The 24,836-nt window shown below is 33.6% G+C and overlaps 3 protein-coding genes across 3 annotated transcripts; all 3 read left to right on the top strand.

Moving 5' to 3' along the window:
* The first annotated feature begins 1,098 nt into the window (after positions 1 to 1,098).
* Positions 1,099 to 7,976, top strand: LOC11433412 (eukaryotic translation initiation factor 3 subunit A). Its single transcript, XM_003625458.4, has 14 exons — positions 1,099 to 1,260; positions 2,040 to 2,112; positions 2,224 to 2,705; positions 2,889 to 3,104; positions 3,190 to 3,558; positions 3,656 to 3,685; positions 4,189 to 4,416; positions 4,509 to 4,670; positions 5,124 to 5,345; positions 5,455 to 5,661; positions 6,125 to 6,331; positions 6,475 to 6,555; positions 6,676 to 6,877; positions 7,198 to 7,976. The coding sequence occupies exons 2-14, from the start codon at positions 2,067 to 2,069 to the stop codon at positions 7,623 to 7,625; spliced, it is 2,880 nt and encodes a 959-aa protein (XP_003625506.1). The 5' UTR covers positions 1,099 to 1,260; positions 2,040 to 2,066; the 3' UTR covers positions 7,626 to 7,976.
* Positions 7,977 to 8,869: 893 nt separating this feature from the next.
* On the top strand, positions 8,870 to 13,435 carry LOC11433411 (UNC93-like protein 3). Its single transcript, XM_003625457.4, has 10 exons — positions 8,870 to 9,311; positions 9,823 to 9,986; positions 10,882 to 10,945; positions 11,032 to 11,145; positions 11,257 to 11,301; positions 11,810 to 12,066; positions 12,185 to 12,275; positions 12,423 to 12,535; positions 12,637 to 12,760; positions 13,051 to 13,435. Exons 1-10 carry the CDS (start codon positions 9,129 to 9,131, stop codon positions 13,234 to 13,236), a joined length of 1,341 nt encoding a protein of 446 aa, XP_003625505.1. The 5' UTR covers positions 8,870 to 9,128; the 3' UTR covers positions 13,237 to 13,435.
* Positions 13,436 to 15,079: 1,644 nt separating this feature from the next.
* Positions 15,080 to 20,003, top strand: LOC11421477 (UNC93-like protein 3). Its single transcript, XM_013594511.3, has 10 exons — positions 15,080 to 15,491; positions 16,195 to 16,358; positions 17,423 to 17,486; positions 17,570 to 17,683; positions 17,819 to 17,863; positions 18,452 to 18,708; positions 18,827 to 18,917; positions 19,058 to 19,170; positions 19,268 to 19,391; positions 19,655 to 20,003. The coding sequence occupies exons 1-10, from the start codon at positions 15,318 to 15,320 to the stop codon at positions 19,841 to 19,843; spliced, it is 1,335 nt and encodes a 444-aa protein (XP_013449965.1). The 5' UTR covers positions 15,080 to 15,317; the 3' UTR covers positions 19,844 to 20,003.
* The last annotated feature ends 4,833 nt before the right edge of the window (positions 20,004 to 24,836 follow it).

The raw sequence follows: 24,836 nt of genomic DNA, 5'->3' as shown, positions 1-24,836 counted from the left end.
AGTAAGAGAAGTTAGTTCATTCCAATAAACTTTGATTTATATCCAAAAATATTTTTCTCAACCTTACAATAAATATGAACATAATAATTCCCTATTAATACATTTTCAAGAATGTTTTATTAAACTTGAAACAAACATCCACGAGAGAAATCACTTGCCATGTGATAACCTCCAATTTTCGGAAGTTGGAGAAAATAATCTAACAACACTAGAGTGCATTAGTTAGAGGATAGAAAATGTGGACGAAGCTACATATATTTGTTTTGGGGCAGTCGCCACCCCCAAATACAAGAAATTTATGACAAATATATACCGAAACTCATACTCGTCCCCCTAAAGAAATAAGAATGTTACTCCTGTGAAACAGGATTAGTTGAACTACAATTACATGCATCACTCTAGTACTTTTCAATACACTCTAATTTCAATTCCTTTCCACGTCACTTGGTACATATATATACAAGTATTCTATCCAGTGCCTCACATTTAGTCATCTTCTTATAATGATATTAATTTTTGTGTATTGCTTAATAGAAAGAAAAAAAATTCATTACATTCGCCTCTTTTGAAATTAGTAGTATTCTTTTTGTTTGAGAGGGTAAAATAAGGCATCTTATTCATGTTAGCAAAAGAAAAAAATACATTATTTAAGTTAAAAAATATACGATCAGACTTTATGTGATTTATTATCATGTTACGTTCTCATAACTCCCAAAGCTTTTTTTCTTCAGAAATCAGAAATTTAAAACAAAAGTGATTAATTGATTTCAAACCAAGCAAATGACTCGACATTACATGAATTATTTTCGCCCCCTCTAGCAAAAATTTCTGGCTCCATCCTGAATGTGAATATTTCGGTTTTGATATTAATATTTTTTCAGTTTCTACATCATTAATGAGTAAAAAAAAATCTACGTCTTAATGATGAGTCAAAACCAAAGTAATATTTGTTTCTTTTTTACGATAAACTTCAATATTTGTTATTTCATACTATTTATTTTCCTGGGTTAAAAAATACATAACATTTTGAAGAGGCCAAACCCGACCCAATTCAATTTTCTTAGGCCCATAATAAGCTTTTACCATTAAAACCCTAACGCAACAAAACCGATAAGCAGCCGCTGAGCTTTTGCGCACTTGCATCCAGTTTGAGAAGAAGAAGAAGAAGACGCACTCAACTCTCAATTTCTTCGTAACAAAGCAAAAGCTGGACGGAAACGAAACCACTGTTTTTCATCGACAACGACAAACCGTTACGAAGTACGTTCAGATTTTCCTTTTTTTTTTTTCTTTCGATTTTCTTTCCACTCTCGACGATGCGATTCCGGCGCGTTTCCCGGCCGTTATGAACGACGGTGCGCGGGAAATTCCTTTTGAGAAGAGATCCACTCCGCAACGCAATTCTGAGATTGTGCGATTTGCGATATAAACTGATTCAATTATCGTTATTTTTGTATTCCAATAATACCAGTTTTATTGTTAATGGTTAATTTGAATCAGCTAATTAGATGTAGATGATTCACTTGATTTTCAGTTTATGATTATCATCGGTTTAGTGTGATTCTAATTTACAATTCCGCGAGATTTGACTATTGTAGAGAATTTTGATATGAAATTGTGTTTAACTGTTATTATTGTTTTTTTTTTTTTTATTTTGATTATCGCTATTTTCAGTTAATCTGCTCAGCTAATTATATTACACGAAGATGATGGCTTAGCATGATTCTTATTATGAATATCATCACCTTATCGTGATTGTAATTTACAATCTTTTGGCGTTTTTTCCTAGAGAATTTTCATATGAATATCTGTTTGATTGTTATTTTCGCTTAAATTTCTGCTACATTTAGTGGCAATTTCACTTGATGTCTTAGTTTATGAATGACATTGGTTTAACGTGATTCAAATCTATAATCTTGCGAGATTTACAATTTTTCTAGATAATTCTGATGTGAATTTGTGTTTTACAGTTGTTTTTGGATTACATTTTGTTTCATTATTATTTTTTAATTTTCATTATCACTCTCTCTTATTTACAGGGAGTTGAATTTTTGTGAATTTGCAATATGACGTCATTTTTGAAGCCTGAGAATGCTCTCAAAAGGGCAGAAGGTTTGTTCAGAAGATGACTATTTAGTTTCTATTTTTCTATTCTTCGTGTTCTTAGCTTGTCATTTGTTTTAGAGAATTATGCAATTGAATCACTTAAAATTTGATTTACAGAGTTGATCAATGTCGGGCAGAAGCAGGATGCTCTTCAGACTCTGCACGACCTGATCACTTCGAAAAGATATCGCGCATGGCAGAAAACACTGGAGAGAATTATGTTTAAGTATGTCGAGCTTTGTGTTGACATGAGGAAAGGCCGATTTGCTAAGGATGGCCTCATTCAGTATCGTATAATATGTCAGCAAGTGAATGTTAGCTCACTGGAGGAGGTGATCAAGCACTTCATGCATCTGTCAACAGAGAAAGCTGAACAAGCACGTAGTCAGGCTCAGGCTTTGGAAGAAGCCCTTGATGTGGATGACCTGGAGGCTGATAAAAGGCCAGAGGATTTGATGCTGAGCTATGTTAGTGGCGAGAAAGGAAAGGATAGATCTGATCGGGAGCTTGTTACGCCATGGTTTAAATTTCTATGGGAAACTTACAGGACAGTGCTTGAAATATTGCGGAACAACTCCAAATTGGAAGCCTTATATGCTGTAAGTATTCCTGATAAATAGAAATTAATTGCTTGTCATTAGGGCTATATGTTGTTGTTGCCCATTAACTTATTCTTCTTTTTTATTTCATATCATTCTACGTTTTATAGTTAAAAAACAATAATATGCAAGGCAGATTTACTTTTATGTCAAACTTATAGTCGATTCTATTGCCATATGCAGATGACAGCCCATCGAGCTTTCCAGTTTTGTAAGCAGTATAAGCGAACAACAGAATTTCGCAGACTCTGTGAAATTATCAGAAATCATTTGGCTAATCTTAACAAATATCGGGACCAACGAGACCGGCCTGACCTTTCTGCTCCTGAAAGCTTGCAATTGTATCTTGATACAAGATTTGAGCAGCTGAAAATTGCCACTGAACTTGAACTCTGGCAGGTTGGCAGCTTCTCATTTTTCCTTAAATCTTCACAAGGTGTTTATTTCATTGATGTTGGCAGACCTGATTTTTTGTTGCATGCAGGAAGCCTTCAGATCTGTTGAAGATATTCATGGATTAATGTGCATGGTCAAGAAAACACCTAAACCATCCTTGATGACTGTTTACTATGTCAAGTTGACAGAAATATTTTGGAAATCTTCAAGTCATTTATATCATGCTTATGCATGGTTTAAGCTCTTTTTGTTACAGAAAAGCTTCAACAAAAATCTTGGTCAAAAGGATTTGCAATTAATAGCTTCATCTGTTGTTCTAGCTGCACTCTCGGTGCCTCCTCATGATCGCACTCATGGTGCATCTCATTTAGAACTAGAGCATGAAAAAGAGCGAAATTTGAGGATGGCTAATCTCATAGGCTTTAATCTTGAAACTAAGCCTGATAGCAGAGAAGTGGTATTTAACTTTCCCTCATTTGCACTCCCAGTAGTGTATAGATATATGATTTGCTATTCTTACCATTTGTTTTTGTTTCTGTTTTGTCTTTCCCCAGCTCTCAAGGTCGTCACTTCTTGCTGAACTGGTAAGATATTCTCATTATTTGAAACAAAAAATTCTAAAGAAATTCCTATATAAATTTTTAATTTTGTTATCTTGATGTATATTGTTAAGGAATGGGCTTTCAACAAGTAGTTGAGTAACTGCACTCGTTATTTTTGTCCTTCAAATTTTTGGTGTTGGTCATATCGATTTGAATTTCTTTAATTTTCAACTTATAACAGCTATCGATTTTTGCATTTCATGGGTTGGTTTTGAATCTTTGTTGTGGTAATTATTTTAAACATATCTAAAAATAATTGCTTACATTATTTCCTGAACCTTTGGTGTGGTTGGGCACAAACATTATTTAAACACACACACACACACACACACACACACATATATATATATATATGTCTGTGTGTGTGTTTGTGTACTCTGTAAGGTTCAGGGGTTGGATAACATCTGGGTTAGTAACTTAGTATTATTGCAATAACTAATTGCTTTAGTCTCGGTCTCAAGTTGTTACATTTGGAATGCTTGCAGGCTTCAAAGGGTGTAATGTCTTGTGTATCACAAGAAGTGAAAGACATTTACTATCTCTTGGAAAATGAATTTCTACCCTCAGATCTTGCACTAAAAGTACTACCCTTGCTAAATAAAATTTCGAAATTGGGGGGTAAGTTTACCTTCGCTTCATCTGTTCCAGAGGTGCAATTTTCGCAGTATGTCCCAGCTCTTGAAAAGTTGGCTACCTTGAGGTTGCTACAACAGGTGCATTGTCTTTTCTGTTGTTATTTTGTGTGTTATTTATTTTAATCCGTCTGTTTGATGTGTACTTAAACCTGTTTGCCTTCCCTCCTCAGGTGTCTAATGTTTACCAATCAATGAAGATTGAGAACTTAGCTGGGATGATCCCTTTCTTTGATTTTTCGGTTGTGGAAAAGATTTCTGTAGACGCTGTTAAGCAGAAATTTCTATCAATGAAAGTGGACCACATGAAAAATGTTGTAATTTTCTGTAAGACGGTATGTTTTCCTTTATCTTGGTATTATTGCCATTTTTAAACTTCACAGTTCAGTAGGAAGATTTTTTTTGTTTTTGTACAAAAAATGTTATGGTGGATCATGGATAGGATTTGGAATGATTACTATAGAGAGAAATGGGGTGGCACATATTACTGAGAAGATGGTTGATTCTTGATTTAAGTGGTTTGGGCATGTTATTTGAGGAATACATTTGATTGTTGTTCAATCATGGTTCTGCTGAATCATTATTCCCAACATGGAAATAGTCTGTTATTTTATTTGCACCTATGTCAGAGGCCTAGGATAAGTTGTTTACATAAACTCTTGTGGTTTAGAATGGATAAATTTTTTAGTTGTTTATCTAAACTCTGAATCGAACATATTAATTGTAACATATATAGTATTGTCTCATTTGACCAAATCTTACGGAATTTGCTTGGTTTCTATCTCAAGAGTCTTGAAGCTGATGGCTTGAGGGATCACTTGGCTAGTTTTGCTGAACAATTGAATAAGGCAAGGCAAATGATTTGTCCTCCTGATAGGAAACAATCAAAACTTGGAGCATTGCTCCCAACTTTGTCAGAGGTTGTGGCCAAAGAACACAAGAGGCTCCTTGCTCGAAAATCCATTATTGAGAAAAGGAAAGAGGAACAAGAACGGCAGCTTCTTGAAAAGGTATAATCCTTTTAGTTTATTAATTATTATTCATTTGGCTCTTTAGGATTTAATAATATTTGAAACGATTAAACTTTCCTTTTATATGTATCCATTTGAAAATTTGAAGGAACGCGAGGAGGAGTCAAAGAGGTTGAGACTGCTGAAAATTGATGAAGAAGCAGAGCAAAGGCGGCTTGCAACTGAGATTGAGCAGAGGAAAATTCAAAGACTCCAAAGGGAAAAGGAGGAAAGAGACAGAGAAGAAGCCGAGGCTTTACGTCTGGAAGCTGAAAAGCGTTTGAAGAGAAAGGGCAAAAAGCCTGTGATAGAAGGGGTAAGTTGAAGCTTGCTTTCAATTTAGAGTATCCACATCCATGCCCCCATATTTGTGGTATAACTAGACCCCATCCAATCCAATATATTATATTACTTAACGCTTCTCAATTATTTAAACAACTCAACTAAAATTTTTAAATATCCATACTACCCATCCAAAATTTTAAAATGGATCCCACTAATCTTACAATTTATTCATAATTTATAACGCTAATCTCACAATTTTTTTTATCATTTTAATTCAAGAAAAGTGCCACTCAAAAGCACGGTTTTATTGTTAAAGAAAATAATAGAAGACAGCCACCGTGGATACGGGGTCTAATATCAGCACGTAAAGAAACCCAATTAGTGGTTTCCATTCTGACAAGCTGTGCACACATGCTTATACCACGCCCAATGTTTATGCTCTAAGTTCCTTCTTTTGTTTTGATCTTCTAATGTTGACCATACACTATCTGTAGGGCCAAATTTCTAGGGAATCCTTGATGCAGTTGACGTTGGTCGAACAAGTCCGGGAGAGACAGGAAATGGAGAAGAAGCTTCAGAAATTGGCCAAAACCATGGATCATTTGGAAAGAGCAAAGAGAGAAGAGGCTGCTCCGCTAATTGATGCTGCATATCAACAGCGATTAGTGGAAGAGAGGGTTCTTCATGAGCGTGAGCAACAAGTATGTCTACTTGTGTTCCATTGGAAACAATTAAATTTTTACACATTTTTCCTCAAGTTGGAACAAAATTTTCTTTTTTGCCGCATTCTATTTAAACAAGCTTTTGTCTTGTACTAACTGTATGAGACCATTGTTTTATGCAGCTAGAAGTTGAACTAAGCAGACAGCGCCATGCTGGAGATCTCAATGAGAAGGAGAGGCTTAGTCGAATGATGGGCAATAAAGTTAGTATCATAAACTCTTAGGCTACTCTTCTATATCTTGGCCATTCTTTTAACAATTGATGTTATTTGTCATCATATAAGACAGACAATAATGTTTTATCATGTGGTTTGGCTTTGCAGGAGATATATCAAGAGAGAGTTGTGAGTCACCGCCAAGCGGAATTCAATAGGTTGCAGAGAGACAGGCTGGACAGGATCTCTAAGATTTTACTCTCCAGGAAACAGGAGAGGGAAAAAATGAGAAAATTGAAGTATTATCTTAAGGTGGAAGAAGAGAAAAGACAGAAATTGCGTGAGGAGGAAGAAGCTCGGGAGCGTGAAGGTAATTGTTATTGATTTGTTTTCTGGATTATATAAGTGCCCAAGCTTTTCCCCCCAGATCATATTCATATAGTATTGAAAGGATTAACACTAAACTTGTTGAATGTGTCTATTTTATTTCCGCCAACACAGTCATATGATTTTTTTTTTCTTTCCAATTCCATCTTTTGTATTTCATTTCTTTCTTCATTACATTAAAAAAAATCTTTTGTAATTAGTAAAATGTATGTTGCTCTGGAATCAGGGTACCATCTTTTACACACAATCCAGTAGATAATCATCCTTTGTATTTAATTAACATGCGGTGTTTCTGAACTGCAGAGGCTGAGAGAAAAAAGAAGGAACAGGCTGAACGCCAAGCTAAATTGGATGAGATAGCTGAAAAGCAAAAACAAAGACTTAGAGAAATTGAAGAAAAGGCTGAGAGGGAGAAGAGGGAAGCATTGTTGGGCAGACCTGCTGAACCAGCTCTGAGGCCTTATGAGCCTCCTGTCCGTCCAGTTGATCCTGGTACTGCTGCTCCAGCTGCAGCTGCAGCAGCCCCAGCTCCAGGGAAGTATGTTCCCAAGTTCCGGCGAGGAGGAGGTGAAACAGCAGGAGCTCCTCCTCCAGAAGCAGATCGTTGGGGTAACAGTGGCAGCCGGCCGGATGGTGACAGGTGGGATCGTAATTCTTCCTCATTTGGTTCTGGTGGGGGTTCAAGGTCATCTTCAACTTGGTCATCTTCCAGGATGCGTGATCGTACTTGATCGTTTTTGTGCTGTGATTTACTGCCCATTTTGCCCTTTGGGGGTCTTGCCTGATCTTGTGCTGGTTGCTCTGATTTTTGCACGAGTTCTTCGTACTCTTCCCTGTTTGAGTTTTAGAATTCTTTTTTTGATGCTGAGTTCTCATTTATTTATCTTTCAATGCTTATGAACTCCTTGGTTCTGTTGAAGAACATGCCAACAAAATGTTCTATTTATGATCCAGTGGGATTGGATACGGTAATTAAAATTTCATGTCAGACGAGTATTTCGGACTTGTTATTTTTCTATTTATTGCAAACCTATTTTCAGTTTTGTTTTATCGAAAATAAAAAGATTGGTAGCCTTCTCGGATCTGATTAACTCTTGTTTTTTTCTTTACAAATCTTTAGTAATATATACACATGTCTGCATAATAATTTTATTTTGAAATCTGTAACCCCCTTCCTGAAAAATAATTTTATTCCAAACCAATGAAACACACCAAATGACATATACCTACATAAGAAAATAAGCTCTCTTCAAACGCTTATCCACTACGTAGTTCTCATGCTCATTCACAAAGAAATGTTGAGCACCAGCATACTCGTCAAATTATTTATGGATGACCATATGTGGTTAGACTATAACTGTCATACATTGTAATTCAACTTCCTTAATATCACTTGACCAAAAATAATAATAATGACATGTTATGAATTACCCCACCTTTAGCCAAGGCCTCTCTAGTTGCTAGAATCCGTTGAAATTACCTCCAACCATAACTTTGCCTTAGACGGAACATCTTCCACACTTTTTCAACCATAAATTTGGATCACTAGATTGAACTTTTAAAAGCTTTATAAGAAGAATTAACCGAGAACTCCTTACCATTGTTCAACCGCCAAATCGATTGTTTTCTAATTCATTGACAACTTCTCTTCTTACGCAAACAACAAGAACCTCCACCGCCAACTCCACACAATCTAGGGGTATGGTTCGGTGAAAACTGAACTGAAGTGAACTATTTGGTAAATTAAAATAATTTTTTTGAACTGAACTGTTTCAAGTCGAACCGAACTGTTATTATTAGTATCATTGAAAAAATATTAAAAAAATAAATGAAATCGAATTTTAGTTACAAAACTGTTAACGAACTGTTTCAGTTCAATTTCAAAAATGCTAGTAATGATTCAATTTTCTTTAGTTTGGTTCGGTTCGGTTCGGTTCATGTTTTTTTTTTTCCACCCCTACCACACACACAATGACCATTAACCCAGCAATTCATATCCCTTACCCCCCGCAGAAAAAGGGTCAACGATAAAGATGAGACGATGAATAATAATCAAACTCAAATGAGCTCTTTCCAATTCTTTACTAGACAAGATTCAGAATCTTTGCTCACCACAATATTTCTTTAGCTTGACATCGTTATTATGCAATCTCATTCACTAAATTATCCAACTCTACTTCATGTATGTCAACATAGATAAATATATCTGTAAACTGGACTGAGACCTTGAACCAATGGCTTCTGTGATTATTCACCGCGACGAAGAAACGCCGTTAGTTGTTGCCACCGATGAATCACCGATTCAATTTCAACAGCATAAAAGCCACACAAGAGATGTTCATATTTTGAGCATAGCGTTTTTACTCATCTTTCTTGCTTATGGAGCTGCTCAGAATTTACAGAGCACTCTCAACACTGTTAGTTTCTAACTCTAGATTTTATTTTATTTTTTGCATTTGGATTATGAGGAATGAAATTGAACTCTATTAGTAAATTTGTGTCAAATGTCTTTCAAAGGATCAGGGTGACCGTACCGATCACATTGTCTTGCGTGTGTCAATTTCTACGTTGCAATCTTTTAACGTTGACTCTGATACCATATTAAATAAGCTTGAAGTCATCGCAAAAGTTAGTTTAAAAGATGAGAGAGTTCAAACACGTTTATACGTCCAACAACTCAGAAGCCCGAGCAATTGAGACTCCAGATGACGTAGCGTAGGTCCTGAGTCTAATTTCCACATTGTGATCTTTAAACCGACTCTGGTGTCATGTTAAATGAACTTGAATATCCTGCCCAAACATATTTATACATCCAACAGTCTAGGAATTGAACATTGGAGACTCGTAACAAACTCCAAACACCTTAAAATAATTTGATTGTGAATTTGGAGGCTAGTGGTGAATTAATTGTATGTATTGAATTTTCAGGAGGAGGATTTGGGTACGACTTCGCTTGGGATATTATATTTGTCTTTTACATTTTTTTCTGTGTTTGCTTCTTTGGTGGTGCGGATTCTCGGATCCAAGAATGCTTTGATTGTTGGAACTTCGGGTTATTGGTTATACCTGGCTGCAAATTTGAAGCCCAATTGGTAACTGCAAGTGCACGCTATATATGTTCGTGTATTATTCTGCTGTTAAAAACATAAAAATGCAGTGTTTGATTTTGATGGATTTATCATGATTCCATAGTATTAAACTATAACTTTAGCATTCTGACATTGTAAAGTAAATATTTCATTTCCTTAGTTTTGCACTTTATTGAACAATAAGATAGATACAATGATTACTGATGCAATTGTGGACTCTAGATTGATAAGTACTGTAAAAAAAGAAAAGAAGTTGTAACTAAGTAGTGGTTTGTGAAACATTCAGCATTTCTGAGTTATTTTGATAGCATATGATTAGTTGATTTTAAATAAGATTATAGGGCACTTATTTAGTACAAAATATGACCCTAATCAACATTTTGATTGAATTTTTGTTGAATCTTAGACACACCTGTCAGCAGTGACTACATGGAGGCTTGGACTAATAATACTATTTTTTTCTAATGAAGAGTTTAGTGAACTCTAAGCATCTCACACATATATATAGTAATTAATTATGTTCCGGGATTCATAAATCACATTTTGATTTCGGCTTAGAGTGAGTTTTTGTTTTTACAGTTCATATGCTTTTTCAATTATTTGAGAGTAGTCCTTAAAGATTTTATTCATCTAAAGAAATTATCCTTATATTCCATGAAGGATTGGCCCTGTAGTTTAACTTGTTAAGATATTAGACCTAGAGAAAACATAACCTAAATCAATGACAACAATAAAGTACCCTCAAAAACTCTCCATTTGATGGTTGACTATCATTTATGGGCGCTTATACTTGTTCACAGTTCTGCCTTTTTTAACACCATTTGGGTTTTACTTTATATGAATGTGTATATGGCTGAATAATATATGCATGCTTGACCATTGAGCGACTGTTATGCAGGTATACGTTGGTTCCGGCTTCTGTTTATCTTGGGTTTTGCGCTTCTATATTATGGGTTGGGCAGGTAAATGCAACATGTCGAAGTTCCACAGTTCCTTCATATTGTCAGTAGTCTTCCGTATCTTTACTGATCTTAGATTAACCTGTCAGGGAACATATCTAACTTCCACTGCACGCAGTCATGCTATAGATAACAATTTCCACGAAGGTGCGGTAATTGGTGACTTCAACGGAGAGTTCTGGGGTGTATACACACTTCATCAGGTCATCTTTTTTTTTTTTTTACATAAGAGTGGTCGCGTTATTGTTTCTGTTTCGTTTAATAAAAAACTAATTAAAATTCAAAGTTGATTCTTTTTTAAATCTGTATTGCAGTTTATTGGAAATCTTATTACATTTGCTCTTCTCAGTGATGGGCAGGTATGTGGTGGTTAGTCTTGTATATTTTGAAATTACTCATATATTTTTTCTTTAGTAATCAGGTGGTGATATTTTCCATGTTTACGCGCTCTTGGTTGGCAATTACGAATGGAAAATTGCTGCTTTTGAAGCGAAATAAAGACATTATTGACCAAAAACTTGGTCCAAATTTAGTTGAGCTTTAAACATTTCTATTTGAAAAGCACATAACTTGTGATAAACATTTGCTACAATCCATGTTGTGGCAATAACTAAGTATTCAAGTTTTTTTAATTATAAAATAAAACAGTTGTAGACTTGTAGTGGTTTGCCAACAAAGGTCTAGGTGTTTGCTCAATGTTTGGAAAGATGTTTATTTGTACAAGCAAATTATTTTAAGGAAATGAAAATATGAGTAGGGTTTTTGTTGTACCCTTTAATAATGAATTCTCATCTCAGATACAAAAATGTTTTCATTTACAATATTTTACATATTCTTCGGATTTCATTTCGTTTCTCATCACTGTAGGAGGGAAGTACCAATGGCACAACTTTATTGTTTGTCGTATTCCTTTCCGTTATGACCTTTGGTGCAATATTAACGTGCTTTCTGCATAAACGTGGTGATTATAGCAAGGGAGGATACAAGCATTTGGATGCCGGTACTGGTCAATCAAAGTCCCTTAAGTCTCTATGTAGATCACTCACGGGTGCACTGTCTGATGTGAAGATGTTGTTGATCATACCCCTTATAGCATATTCAGGTCTACAACACGCTTTTGTATGGTAATTTCATATGAATCATAAGTTATCTTCCTTGTGATATTCCAAATATTGCTCTTTGAGTTCTTGTTTTCTTTCCTGTCTATTTTGTAATGTCAGTTAATAAAATACTTTTTCACAGGGCTGAATTTACCAAGTATGTTGTAACTCCAGAAATTGGTGTTTCTGGTGTTGGTATTGCAATGGCAGTATATGGGGCTTTTGATGGAATAGTAAGTTTTGACATAGAATGCAAAACTGTATTTCCTTGAGTGGTGGTTCAAAAGCGATTTGATTACATCATGTTTGCGAGCATTTTTTTTCTTATTTTCTTCTTTTATCTGTTTAATTTTTTGTTCTTAACTCTTTAAATATGTCAGTGTTCTCTGGTCGCTGGTCGTCTCACCTTTGGTCTCACATCCATTACATCAATAGTTTCTTTTGGAGCTTTTGTTCAGGCAGTTGTACTAATCTTACTTCTGCTAGATTTCAGGTTCGTAACATTCCTGTTGTTTGGCTGACGTATATGAATATTATTTTCCTCTTAGAATGCAATTTCATTTTTCTTATCTTTTCTTTGGTGTTCTGATGCAGCATGTCGAGTGGATTTATTGGTACTTTGTATATACTTTTTTTGGCTGCTTTATTGGGCATTGGTGATGGAGTTCTAATGACGCAGCTCAATGCTTTGCTAGGAATGCTATTTAAACATGACATGGTACATAAATGCCATCTACCCTTTTATATCGCTGAAATATACTATTCCAAAATTCAAATTATGCCTTACTAACATGCTACCTTGCTTCTCTATTACTTTTTTGAGGTTGCCTTTTTTGTTAATTATTTTGCTAGTTCATGTCTCAAAGCTGGTTACAAATTCAATTCTGACATAAAACATCCCATATTATTGTTCTCATATTGCATATGCTTTTTACTTGATTCATTTCTTAATCGCCTTTTCTTTTCCAAATATCTCTTATGTCAAACTTATATTACTTTGCGGTGCAGGAAGGGGCTTTTGCTCAGCTAAAGATATGGCAGAGCGCTACCATTGCTATGGTGTTCTTTTTGGCCCCGTACATTTCGTTCCAAGCAGTTATCATGGTCATGTTGACTTTACTATGCTTGTCATTCTGCAGTTTTTTATGGTTGGCTCTCAAGGTGGGGAATGCGTCGTCGCCCTCCACCAGTTAGTGAATTTAATGTTGCTACAAGTGCAAGCATAGTCGTTTTTCCTATACGGCACATTTCCTTCAGTTGAATGAAGTGTACAAATTGTGACAGTTATAATTTATTAACTCTCGTGTCTATTTGTTATTTACTGAATAATATTCAGGATGAATTAGTATGATATTCACTCAATGAAAGATCTATCTAATATATGTGTATCCAATATTAATTTGTTTATCAACAGTTGATATTTATTTGCTCTACTCTCAAAAGTGAGTTCCGATAGTTTTGTAGATCATTGATTCAGTCCTAAATCAGATATATATGGCCTGCAGAGGAAAATGTGTTGCTTTTAAGAATAAAGAATCACAGTGGGGAACAAGTGTCGACCATAGTCTTCTGCAATCTGTGGGGAACAAGGGTCATTGGTGAGGAAGATATAAATTATAGAGTTTTAGTTTGGTCATTTATCATACTTTTTGGATTTGGTTTTGTGATAGGTTGCACGCCTTCAACCTTATTATCATCTTGGACTCTAACCCCTCAGCCTGCAACTTCAGATATTCAATCTTAACACCTACATCCTTAACAATCTTCCTTGCATGCTTCCTCAATTTTTTTTCTCATCATCCAGAAGCTTCTCCAGGCTCCTATCATTCTTGTTAGTATTAGTCTCTTATTTTCAGAAGACATGTCATTCATCTTCTGCTCCACGCGGCCAGCTTATACAAACGTTTTTGATGGTCATCTTTGTCCTTCTTTGCCATTTGCAGTTCGTACTCCATTGAATAGGTATTCTCCTGGAGTTGCTGGACTGTACATGCGCTGTGGAGAAAATCAGACATGGCAATTGAGCTCAAACCCGGGGCACCAACATATATCATCCTCTCTTCGTTCTCCTTATCACCAACTCGTTGTAACCATTGGCGATATTCCACAATGATTTCAGCGCTTCTACAGCAGTGGAAGTGAAATTCAAAATATGCTTAGCCCAACTCGTTGTAACCATTGGCAAGTTGACCTTCGCTCTGCCTCAACTATATTGGCGAGAGTAGAAGAACTCCGAGGTGGAATCGAAGTAGAAGCAGCAATACCAACAAAGGACGGAATTCGGCGTGGTCAGCCTAACACCACCAACAACCACCTCGAGAACCTGATGAAGAAATTAGGTGTCTGAAACATTTTTGCATTATGTAATTGCATCCCTAAACCCTAAATACAAAATATTGATACATACACGACATTGTATTTATACGGTGCAAAATACCTTTTTATTTCCATTTTTTTAAAATATTGAAATGTAAGCTATTAACTTTGTCGATCTCACTTCGTATGATAAGACTTGGTTGTTCATGCCAATACCTTTGTCGATGTAATTATTCCGGATTGTGCCAAATAAAAAAAGAGTAAATACTCGATAATTTTGACCGAGGATTCAAATTTACTCCATCCAACTACATCTTTTTTTTTTTTTTTGTGTTAAAAGACATGAAGAAGTGTTATGACATAAACTAAAAAGAGCAAGATGAAAGATAAAAAAGATGCAAACTTTTGTATTGTTATCTTTACACGTGTGTCTTTACCGAAAAACACAAGTTCTATTTATAGAGTATAAATAAGCAAGTGAATTAACAAAATGTACCAAAAAAACTCTTAACAATCCATCCACTAACTTATTATTCGTACTATAGTTATAAGTTAATTATTCATATTGGAGAAGATGGTTATAATCTTTCAATGTCTTTCTCTAAATAAATATAGAGTAAATAGAGCTAGATAAATAAATTATAATTGAGCTAATTTTTTAATAAAAAAAAGTCTCCCTAATACATGAGAGGATAGGAGACGGTTAAAACACGAAAATAAATAACTAGAAAACGAGGGTGAACGAGTGAGAATAAAACTCAAAGGAACTGTTGAAGATTCAATCAGAATCTTTACTTACCACAAATTCTCTTTTTCCTTGATCTCCTAATGCAACTAATTTCCAACTCTTTATTTGCGTCGTGTAGTGCCGGCGATTCTTCTGTTACAATGTCAACTTCGTGACGCAACCGATATATAAATAAATATCTACTCATAAACTGGATCGACAACTTCAACCAATGGCTTCTGTAACTATTCACCACGACGAAGAAACACCGTTAGTTGTTGAATCACCGATTCAACTTCAACCGCATAAAAGCCATTCCAGAGATGTTCATATTTTGAGCATAGCGTTTGTATTGATTTTTTTAGCTTATGGAGCTGCTCAGAATTTACAAAGCACTCTCAACACTGTTAGTAGTTTCTAACTTAAGCACCAATGCTTCTGATCTAATGAAATTGAACTGTTTAGTTACTATATTTTAAAATTGATTGTGAATTTGGAGGCTAGTGGTGAATATTTGTGAATTTGTGTGTTAATGAGGAATGAAATTGAACTGTTAAGAAACTGTGTTAGTTAATTTGATTGTGAATTTGGAGGTTACTGGAGAATAATCGTGAATTAGTGTGTTTATGAGAAATGAACTCAAACTATTAAGTTACTGTATTTGTAAATTTGATTTTGAATTGGGAAGCTATTGGTAAATATTTGTGAGTTTGGTTGTTTATGCTGAATAGAATTGAACTATTAAGGTACTGTATTAGTAAACTGTGTTCGTGAATTTGGAGAGTAGTGGTGAATAATTGTGAATTTGGGTGTTTAGGAGGAGTGAAATTTGAACTATTAAGTTAATGTATTATTAAATTTGATTGTGAATTTGGTGGTTAATTTTGAATAATTGTAAATTTGTGCGTTTATGAGGTATGAAATGGAACTATTAAGCTAATGTATTATTAAATTTGATTGTGAATTTGGTGGTAGTTTTGAATAATTATAAATTTGTGTGTTTATGAGGGATGAAATTGAACTATTAAGCTGCTGTATTATTAATTTTGGTTGTGAATTTGGAGGTTAGTGGTGAATAATTATGAATTTGTGTGTTTGGAATTTTTCAGGAGGAAGATTTGGGTACTACATCGCTTGGGATACTATATCTGTCTTTTACATTTTTTTCTGTGTTTGCTTCTTTGGTGGTGCGGATTCTCGGATCCAAGAATGCTTTGATTATCGGAACATCTGGTTATTGGTTATACGTGGCTGCAAATTTGAAGCCCAATTGGTAAGTGTGATTGTGAGCTATCTTGTTTTTCTTGTTCATGCACTGTGTTTGATTTTGATGAATTTGTTTTAACAGTAAGATAGATACAATGTTTACAAATGCAATTGTGAATTCATGATTGATAGATATCATAAAAAAAGAAAACAAGTTGTAACTAAGGAGTCGTTTATAAAAGCATTAAGCATCTCTCTAGATAAGCCGCAAAGTAGAAGAATTCAGCATTTTTGAGTTATTTTGGTAGAATATGATTAGTTAATTCTAAATAGGATTATAGGGAACTTATTTGGTGCAAAATATGCCCTAATCAACAATTTGATTGAACTCTTGTTGAATCTTAGACACATAGACAGCAGTGGCTACGGAGGCTTGGAAGAATTATATTATATTTTCCTATTGAACTCTAAGCTTCTCACATATATATTGTAATTAATTATGTTTTGGGATTCATAAACAATATTTTAATTTTGGTTTAGGGTAATTTTTTTTGCTCTTACAGTTTCTACTGATTTGTGTTCGGCTCCAACAGTTTTATATTGGGGATTTTCATCCCTACAAGAGTATAAATTCACATACCTTTTCAATTATATGAGCAGTACACCTGGAAGTTTTTGTTCATCAAAATGAAATTATACTTATATTCCATGAAGAAAAACTATAAGAGAAACTACTAGGAAAGACTTGGAGAGCAATGAGTTGGACCAAAATATGGTTATGATAGAACATTATGGCGCAATTTGATCTATGTAGCCGAATCCACTTAGTGGGATAAGGCTTGGTTGTTGTATTCCATGAAGGGTTGCCCCTGTAGGTTAACTTATTAAGGTATTAGTCCACGAGAAATCATAATTTAAATCAAAGACAACTCCAGGGAGGCAGGGACCAATAAATGTACCTCAAACTTTTTATTTGAACGTTCACCATCATTTATGGTCGCTTATGCTTGTTCATAGTTCTGCTGCTATTTCTGAGCATCATTTCTGTTTTACTTCATATGCATCTGTATGGCTATATAATAGTACTAACTTATTATGCATATGCTTGACCATTTAGTGACTGTTGTTCAGGTATACACTGGTACCGGCCTCTGTGTATCTTGGGTTTTGTGCTTCTATAATATGGGTTGGACAGGTACATACATGTTGAAGTTCCACAATTCCTTCATATTGTCATTAATCTTCCATGTATTTACTGATTTTAGTTTGAACTTTCAGGGAACATATCTAACTTCCACTGCACACAGTCATGCTATAGATAACAATCTCCACGAAGGTGCTGTAATTGGTGACTTCAACGGGGAATTCTGGGCTGTTTATGCACTCCATCAGGTGAACATTTTTCATGTGCAGTAATTGTCATATGAAGAGAGGATGATATATGTTGGTGACTTCATTGTTTCTGTTTCTTTAATTAAAAAACTCGTTAGAATTCAAAATTGATTCTTTATTAAACCTGTTTTGCAGTTTATTGGAAATCTTATTACATTTGCTCTACTCAGTGATGGGCAGGTATGTGGTGGTTGGTCTTCATATTTTGATTATACGCTTATAGCCTTTTTGCTTTAGTAATCAGGTGATGATATTTTTCATGTTTACCTGTTCTTTTGGGCAATTAGGATTGAAATAGTGATCCTTGTGAAAGAAAATAAAGCAAAAGTTTATGATTGACAAAAATGTTGGTCAAAATTTAAATGAGGCTGTTGAGCCTTGATATTTCTGTTGGAAAAGCAAATAACTTGTGATAAACATTTGCCACAATCCATGGTGTGGCAATAATTAACAAAAACTTTGTATTTTGTATCCATGTTTTTTAGTTATAAAATATAACAGTTTTAGTGGTTTGCCACAAAGGATCATGGTGTAGACCCTGTACTTTATCCTTTCCCTATTATCATTTTAATTTTCTTTACCGTGTTTGTTCAATATTTGGAAAGATTTTAATTTGTACAATGTGCAAACTTTTTCAAGGAAATCTAATTATGAGTTGGGTTTTTGTTGTACCCTTCAACAATGTATTCTCATTTCACATGCTAACAAGTATTGATTTATAATGTTTTACATATTCTTCGGATTTGATTTTGTTTCTCATCACTGCAGGGGGGAAGTACCAACGGCACCACTTTATTGTTTGTTGTATTCCTTTTCGTTATGACCTTTGGTGCAATACTAATGTTCTTCCTGCATAAACGAATTGGTAATAGTAAAGAAGAATACAAGAATTCAGAAGCCGATGTTGTTGAATCAAAGTCCCTTAAGTCTCTATGTAAATCACTCACAAGTGCACTGTCTGATGCGAAGATGTTGTTGATCATACCCCTTATGGCATATTCAGGTCTACAACAAGCATTTGTATGGTAATTTCATATGAATCATAAGTTAACTTCCTAGTGATATTCCAAATATTGCTCTTTGAGTTCTTGTTTTCTTTTCTGTCTATTTTGTAATGTCAGTTAATAAAATACTTTTTCACAGGGCTGAATTTACCAAGTTTGTTGTAACTCCAGCAATTGGTGTTTCTGGTGTTGGTATTGCAATGGCAGCATATGGGGCTTTTGATGGAATAGTAAGTATTGAGATGGAATGAAAAACTGTAATTCCTTAGGTGGTGGTTCGAAAGTGACTTGACTACATCACGCTTGCGCGCATTTCTCTCTTATTTTCTTCTTTTATCTGTTTTTTCTTTTAATTCTTTAAATATGTCAGTGTTCTCTGGCTGCTGGTCGTCTCACCTCTGGTCTCACGTCCATTACATCGATAGTTTCTTTTGGAGCTTTTGCTCAGGCGGTTGCACTAATCTTACTTCTGCTAAATTTCAGGTTCGCAATATTCCTTATGTTAGGCTGACGTTTATGGATATTATTTTCCCCATGTAATTTCATTTTACCTATATTTTCTTTGGCACTACTGATGCAGCATATCTAGCGGATTTCTCGGTACTTCATATATACTCTTTCTGGCTGCTTTATTGGGCATCGGTGATGGAGTTCTAATGACACAGCTCAATGCTTTGCTAGGAATACTATTTAAGCATGACATGGTACGTAAATGCATTCTATCCCTATATAACCTTGAAGCTTTAGCTGAAATACAATGTTCTAAAATTCTAATCATGCCCTGTTAAAATTCTTTATTCGAGGTTGTCTTTTTTGTTAGTTCATGTCTCTAAGCTGATTACGTAGAAACAAATTATAACTCCATCATTGGGCATCCCCCATTATTATTGTTCTCATATTGCATGTGCTTTTTGCCTTAGTAATTTCTTCATAATTTTCTTTTACCAATTGATCTTATGTGGTGCAGGAAGGGGCTTTTGCACAGCTAAAGATATGGCAAAGCGCTACAATTGCTGTCGTGTTCTTTTTGGCCCCGTACATTTCGTTCCAAGCAGTTACCATAATCATGTTGGTTTTACTATGCTTGTCATTCTGTAGTTTTCTATGGTTGGCTCTCAAGGTGGGGAATGCATCATCACCCTCCACCAGTGAGTGAATATAATGTTTCCTATATGCTCTGTCATATTCGTTTTATGATCGCATTTCCTTCATTTGATTCAAGTGTGTAAATTGTAACAGTTATAATTTATTAGCTCACGTAGCTATTAGTTACTTACTGAAGAATATTCGGGATGAGTTAGAAGATGTTCACACAATGAAAGTTCTCTCTCACATACAAATTAGTTTGGATTAAGCTTCTCTAAAGTAAGTAAATGAAACGTAAACAACAAAAAGGACCAAATTAACATAAATATCAACATATGTAAAAAGGACCAAATTATAATTTTTGTGTGCATCTAATCTATTTCTTATTTTTTTTTTAAGAAAATGGTTTATTTTTTAAAAATTGTTTTGGTCATTTAAATGGCTTTTGGTTAATGGAGAAGAAGAGACGACGAGTGAGTTATTTTGGTTACACAATTTTTATTTTTTTTATAATTTTTGAGAAACTCAAACTAAGGAATTAATGAGATTAAAAACATATTTTATATATCTAATATGTGTGTTGTGTATAAATTGTTTTTAAAAACAACACCTAAACTTGAATTTTATTCAAAGGCGTGGCTTGTTCTTCTGCACATGTAGTATGTCAATCAGATACCGAATCAAATTGGCATGCCTTTCAAAATTGTGCGGACAGCGTTGCATGTTGTAGAAGGTTTTGATGATGTTTACAATGGATTCTGAAGTATATTATCCTAGAACAAATCACAAATGTGTTTCTTTGCGATAACTTCTTGAAGCATTAGTATCTAGATACTGTGTTTTACACTCTCTTTCCATTTGATGATGCTGAAGAATCCATAAATCCCAACATATAGACCAATTCTTTGACTTGTATAAAATCACATGTATAAGAGTCATTTGTAGGGTGGAATAGAGAAGATGATGTTGAGGTTGACAACGATCACTGATAACATAGAACTCAAAATGAAATTCCAAAAGGCCAAGTATTTGTGGGGCTAATCAAAAAAGGAAATGGTATAAAAGAGTCTGGACGACGTATTTGCCACAATGAATTTTGATTTTTAACGATTTGACATTGTATTTGTAGGCCGAGGACACGCCATTGGAGAACGAGTTGTGACGATGAGGGTGAGGCACTCCTGAGGAACTACATGTCAGACGACACGAGACAATAATTTGGTACATGAATTGAAGATCAACTTGTGGTTATTTTCTTGGTAGGGTTGTTGCATGTTGGTGTGAGGAAAGAAATCTCACCGGAGGGTTTGTGGATGAGGAAAGAAAATACAAATATGACTCACTATAAATGATTGATTTTATGTCAAAAAATTTACTTTTTATTGTTTCAATTGGTTGAATTCACAATTTCTAAGGTAAAATTTATGAATTCTGTTCTTCCACCCTGCACTTTTTTCCAAATATAACCCTACGTGAGTTAAATAACGCAACGAAACTTAACATGAGCACGCTCAGCGTGACTTAAGTCACGCACCACTGAGTCTATGTGCGACTTAACCTGCGCAAGTTGGCCGGTGGTAAAAACTGAAGCACAAACGTTCCTTGAACCGTAGTCAATGGTTTTGATTGGATTTTACATGTTTTTCTTAAGTTTTTCAAACGTTTTTGGACCTCATTAAGTGTCATATACGTTATACCACCTATAAAAACCCTCACATACTTCCTCTTTTCCTCACATTTTCTCCTCCCACTCTCTCCCCCTCTTTCTCTTCTTCTTCTTTGCTTCTTTAGTTTCTAGGCTTTTTTATACCCCTTTAGGTAAATACCGGTGGCTTTTGGGGGAAATAATGGTCCATTAAGTTGGGGAAAAAGACATCATCCCTTGAGATAAAAAGAATATGGGGGTATAAAAGGAACCAAATTTAAATTTAACTCAAGGGGACTTGATGTTGTTTTCCCCATCACTATTTTCCCAAAGAGCTATTGACATATATCGAAGAGGGTAAAATATATGTATTATATAATGTAATGTTTGAATCATATGAATAAAATGAGAGTTATTTTTATTAATTTTTTTTTATTTGTATTTATTTTTGCATTTATTTTATGTTTATGCCTATGTATTGAATAAATGAATATTGAATAAATAAAATCAATTTTATTTTCTAATTTTGCATTTAATGAATAAATAAATTAGAATGAAAATTGAATTAGTATAAAATCGAATTTATTTTAAGTGCATAAATAATTTAGAATAAAATAAAACAAAATAGAATTTATATTTGGACTCTGCGCCATATTGACTAAATAAAATAATTTATTGAATCATATTGAATAAATAAATATTTTCGACTTTGTGCCATATTGAATAAATAAATAAAAAAGTAGGCACTTTGCACCACTTAAAGTTCGCAATAGTTTACACTTGTGCCACTTAACATGCGCAACGCTATTTAACTTGCGCACAAGTTTACACTTGCGCTAGTTAACTAGCGCAGGGATATTTTGGGTATGACAGTAGAGTGCGAGCAAAATGTGCTGGATGAAGAGCATAATTCAAAATTTATATCTTAAACTTCTTAACAAGTGTCACAAGAGCACTCGTTAGCATTTCTCTACAAATATTCGCCATCTTTGATTTCAATAAAAAATTAGTGTAATTTTTATGAAAATACAAACAATGTAACTCAATTTTATGCTAATATTGTCTAAGTGGTGTCAACTCAAGTGGTAAGAGTTTGACTCTTTACATGGTTCAAACAGGTAAAGATCCTCTCCATTTATAAAAATAAATGGAAGATATAATTTGGAAAGAGATAGACCCAAACAATAGGTGATGCGTCCCAACAATAATTAGGCCCCACCATTATTAATTATTTTTTGTATGCCTTTATCTATTTAAATGAAACAAATGGAGAAAGTTATAAATGAGGAAGATCCTAACCCAATTCTAACCTCATTTAAGACTTGTAAAATAATCATTAGTGACACTATTCTCTCCATTTTTCTTATAAATTTTTTTGATAACATTTAATTAGAGTAAATATGTATTTCTATGTCATATAACCATTTTATTTTTGAGAGTCATATAACCATTTTAAAATGTAGTTATAAAAGAAAAAATACTGTGCCAAAATAATGAAATTTCATGAGATAATAGAACAATATTGCTAGCCTTTAATCTAATTCTTTATTAAAATTAAGGTCAAAATAGAGTTTTTTCCGATTTAGCACTTGTAATTGTTTTTTTTTTTTTTTTTTTAAATATCATCAACTTTGCAATTTTATAATTATTTGCTTTTAGACTTTCCGGACATCAAATTTTAAAATTAAAAGTACCTTTACCCCTTAACAATTACGTGAATTTTGATTTATCCCTACTATACTACAAAGTTTCTAAAAATAATAATTTATAAGGATAAATCAAAATTCACTTGAAAATACCAATATTTTTACGGAATTACTCCCTCCGGTCCTATGTATAAGAAAAAATTGATTTTTTAGATTTATTGTATAATTAATGTATCTTGTTTAGGATATAGACCAAATACATTATTTATGCAATGAATCAAAAAAGTCAAATGTTTTTTGAGAATTGCTGAATACATAAGGCTGAGAAACACTAGTAAAATACCAAAATACCCCCTCTGCAGTTAATTGTCGAGGAATTCATAAACCGGTTGCAGTTAACTACCGAAGAAAACTTCTGTAATTAACTGCCGAGAAAACTTCAAACCTTCATTTTTTTATTTTTTTTTTACAAAAACCTTATATTATCATTATTAATATTTATTGATTCTAATACTATTTAATTCATTGTGATTTTATGAGGAAACATAATCAACACTCTTTTAATGTTTTGGATTACATTAAAGAATTAAACAAGAAACTTATGATTTTCTTTTTCTTTTCTAAAAAGAAGCAACAATAAAAGCACTTTAATTATGTAATGAAATCAAAATTTCACTCAAAGAAATAATACTCGATTTTATCAATCAAGGCTGTATATCTTTGTTGATTTAAATCATTAATTAAAAAACAATTAAATCACATACAAATAAAAACATGAACCATATTTGACCATATTAAAAAGTTATTTTAATATTATTTACTAGGAAAATGCTCTTTACCACGAACAGTGCTACAACGAAAAACAAGAAAAACACCAGCCTTGCCGTTTTTTCCGCCAAAAACATCTTTGATCTTTTTTTTTTAATATTAAAATGATGTTTATTGTAGTTATATGTGAATGTTTCGTGAATCCTTTTCGATCAATGATGTCTATTGTACTTACTAAAGTCATAATTGATTTTTTTTTGACAATAATCAGAATTAATTCAGCAATTGAATGACATCAATCAGAATTAATTCTCTTGATTCCATCCATGTCAACGTGAATATATAGAGGAAATAAATGGATTATTAAGAGAAGTTAAAGCCAAGTTATTCTACAAGGATTTTTACGAAAAAGAATGGAAGAAATTTGATAAATCTTGAAGGATCATACGGATAAGCTGAAAAACAATAACTCATGAAATAATTTGTCAAAAAAATATATATCTCATGACATAAATTGTTAACTAAATAATAAGTCAAGAAAATATTAGTGGCTTGCTCAAAAATAAATAAATATTAGTGACATTTACAATGTATAAAAATTATTATTATTATTATTATTATCTTCTTTTAAACGATAAGAATTTCTACCACTATTTTCAAAAATAATATTCAAATGCTTAATTTCTACTGCTATATTCAAATGCTTATTTTTACATTTATTGAAACGACAAGAATCACAATGAATTAAATAATATTAGAATTAATAAATATTAATAATGATAATATAAAGTTTTTGTAAAAATAATAAATAAAAAATTAAGGTTTGAAGTTTCCTCGGCAATTAACTACCAAAGTTTTTCTCGGTAGTTAACTGCAGCCGATTTATGAATTCTTTGGCAATTAATTGCAGAAGACATATTTTAGTATTTTACTAGCGTCTCTCAGCTTTATAAAATGAGTATTGTTGTTCCCACATATAGTTTGGCTGTGCCACACGAGTAAAT

The sequence above is a fragment of the Medicago truncatula genome, chromosome 7 (assembly GCF_003473485.1).
Source record: "Medicago truncatula cultivar Jemalong A17 chromosome 7, MtrunA17r5.0-ANR, whole genome shotgun sequence".
Classification (NCBI taxonomy): Eukaryota; Viridiplantae; Streptophyta; class Magnoliopsida; order Fabales; family Fabaceae; genus Medicago; species Medicago truncatula.
Note: the sequence above shows the minus strand (reverse complement) of the source record. Positions and strands in the feature narration are given on the sequence as shown.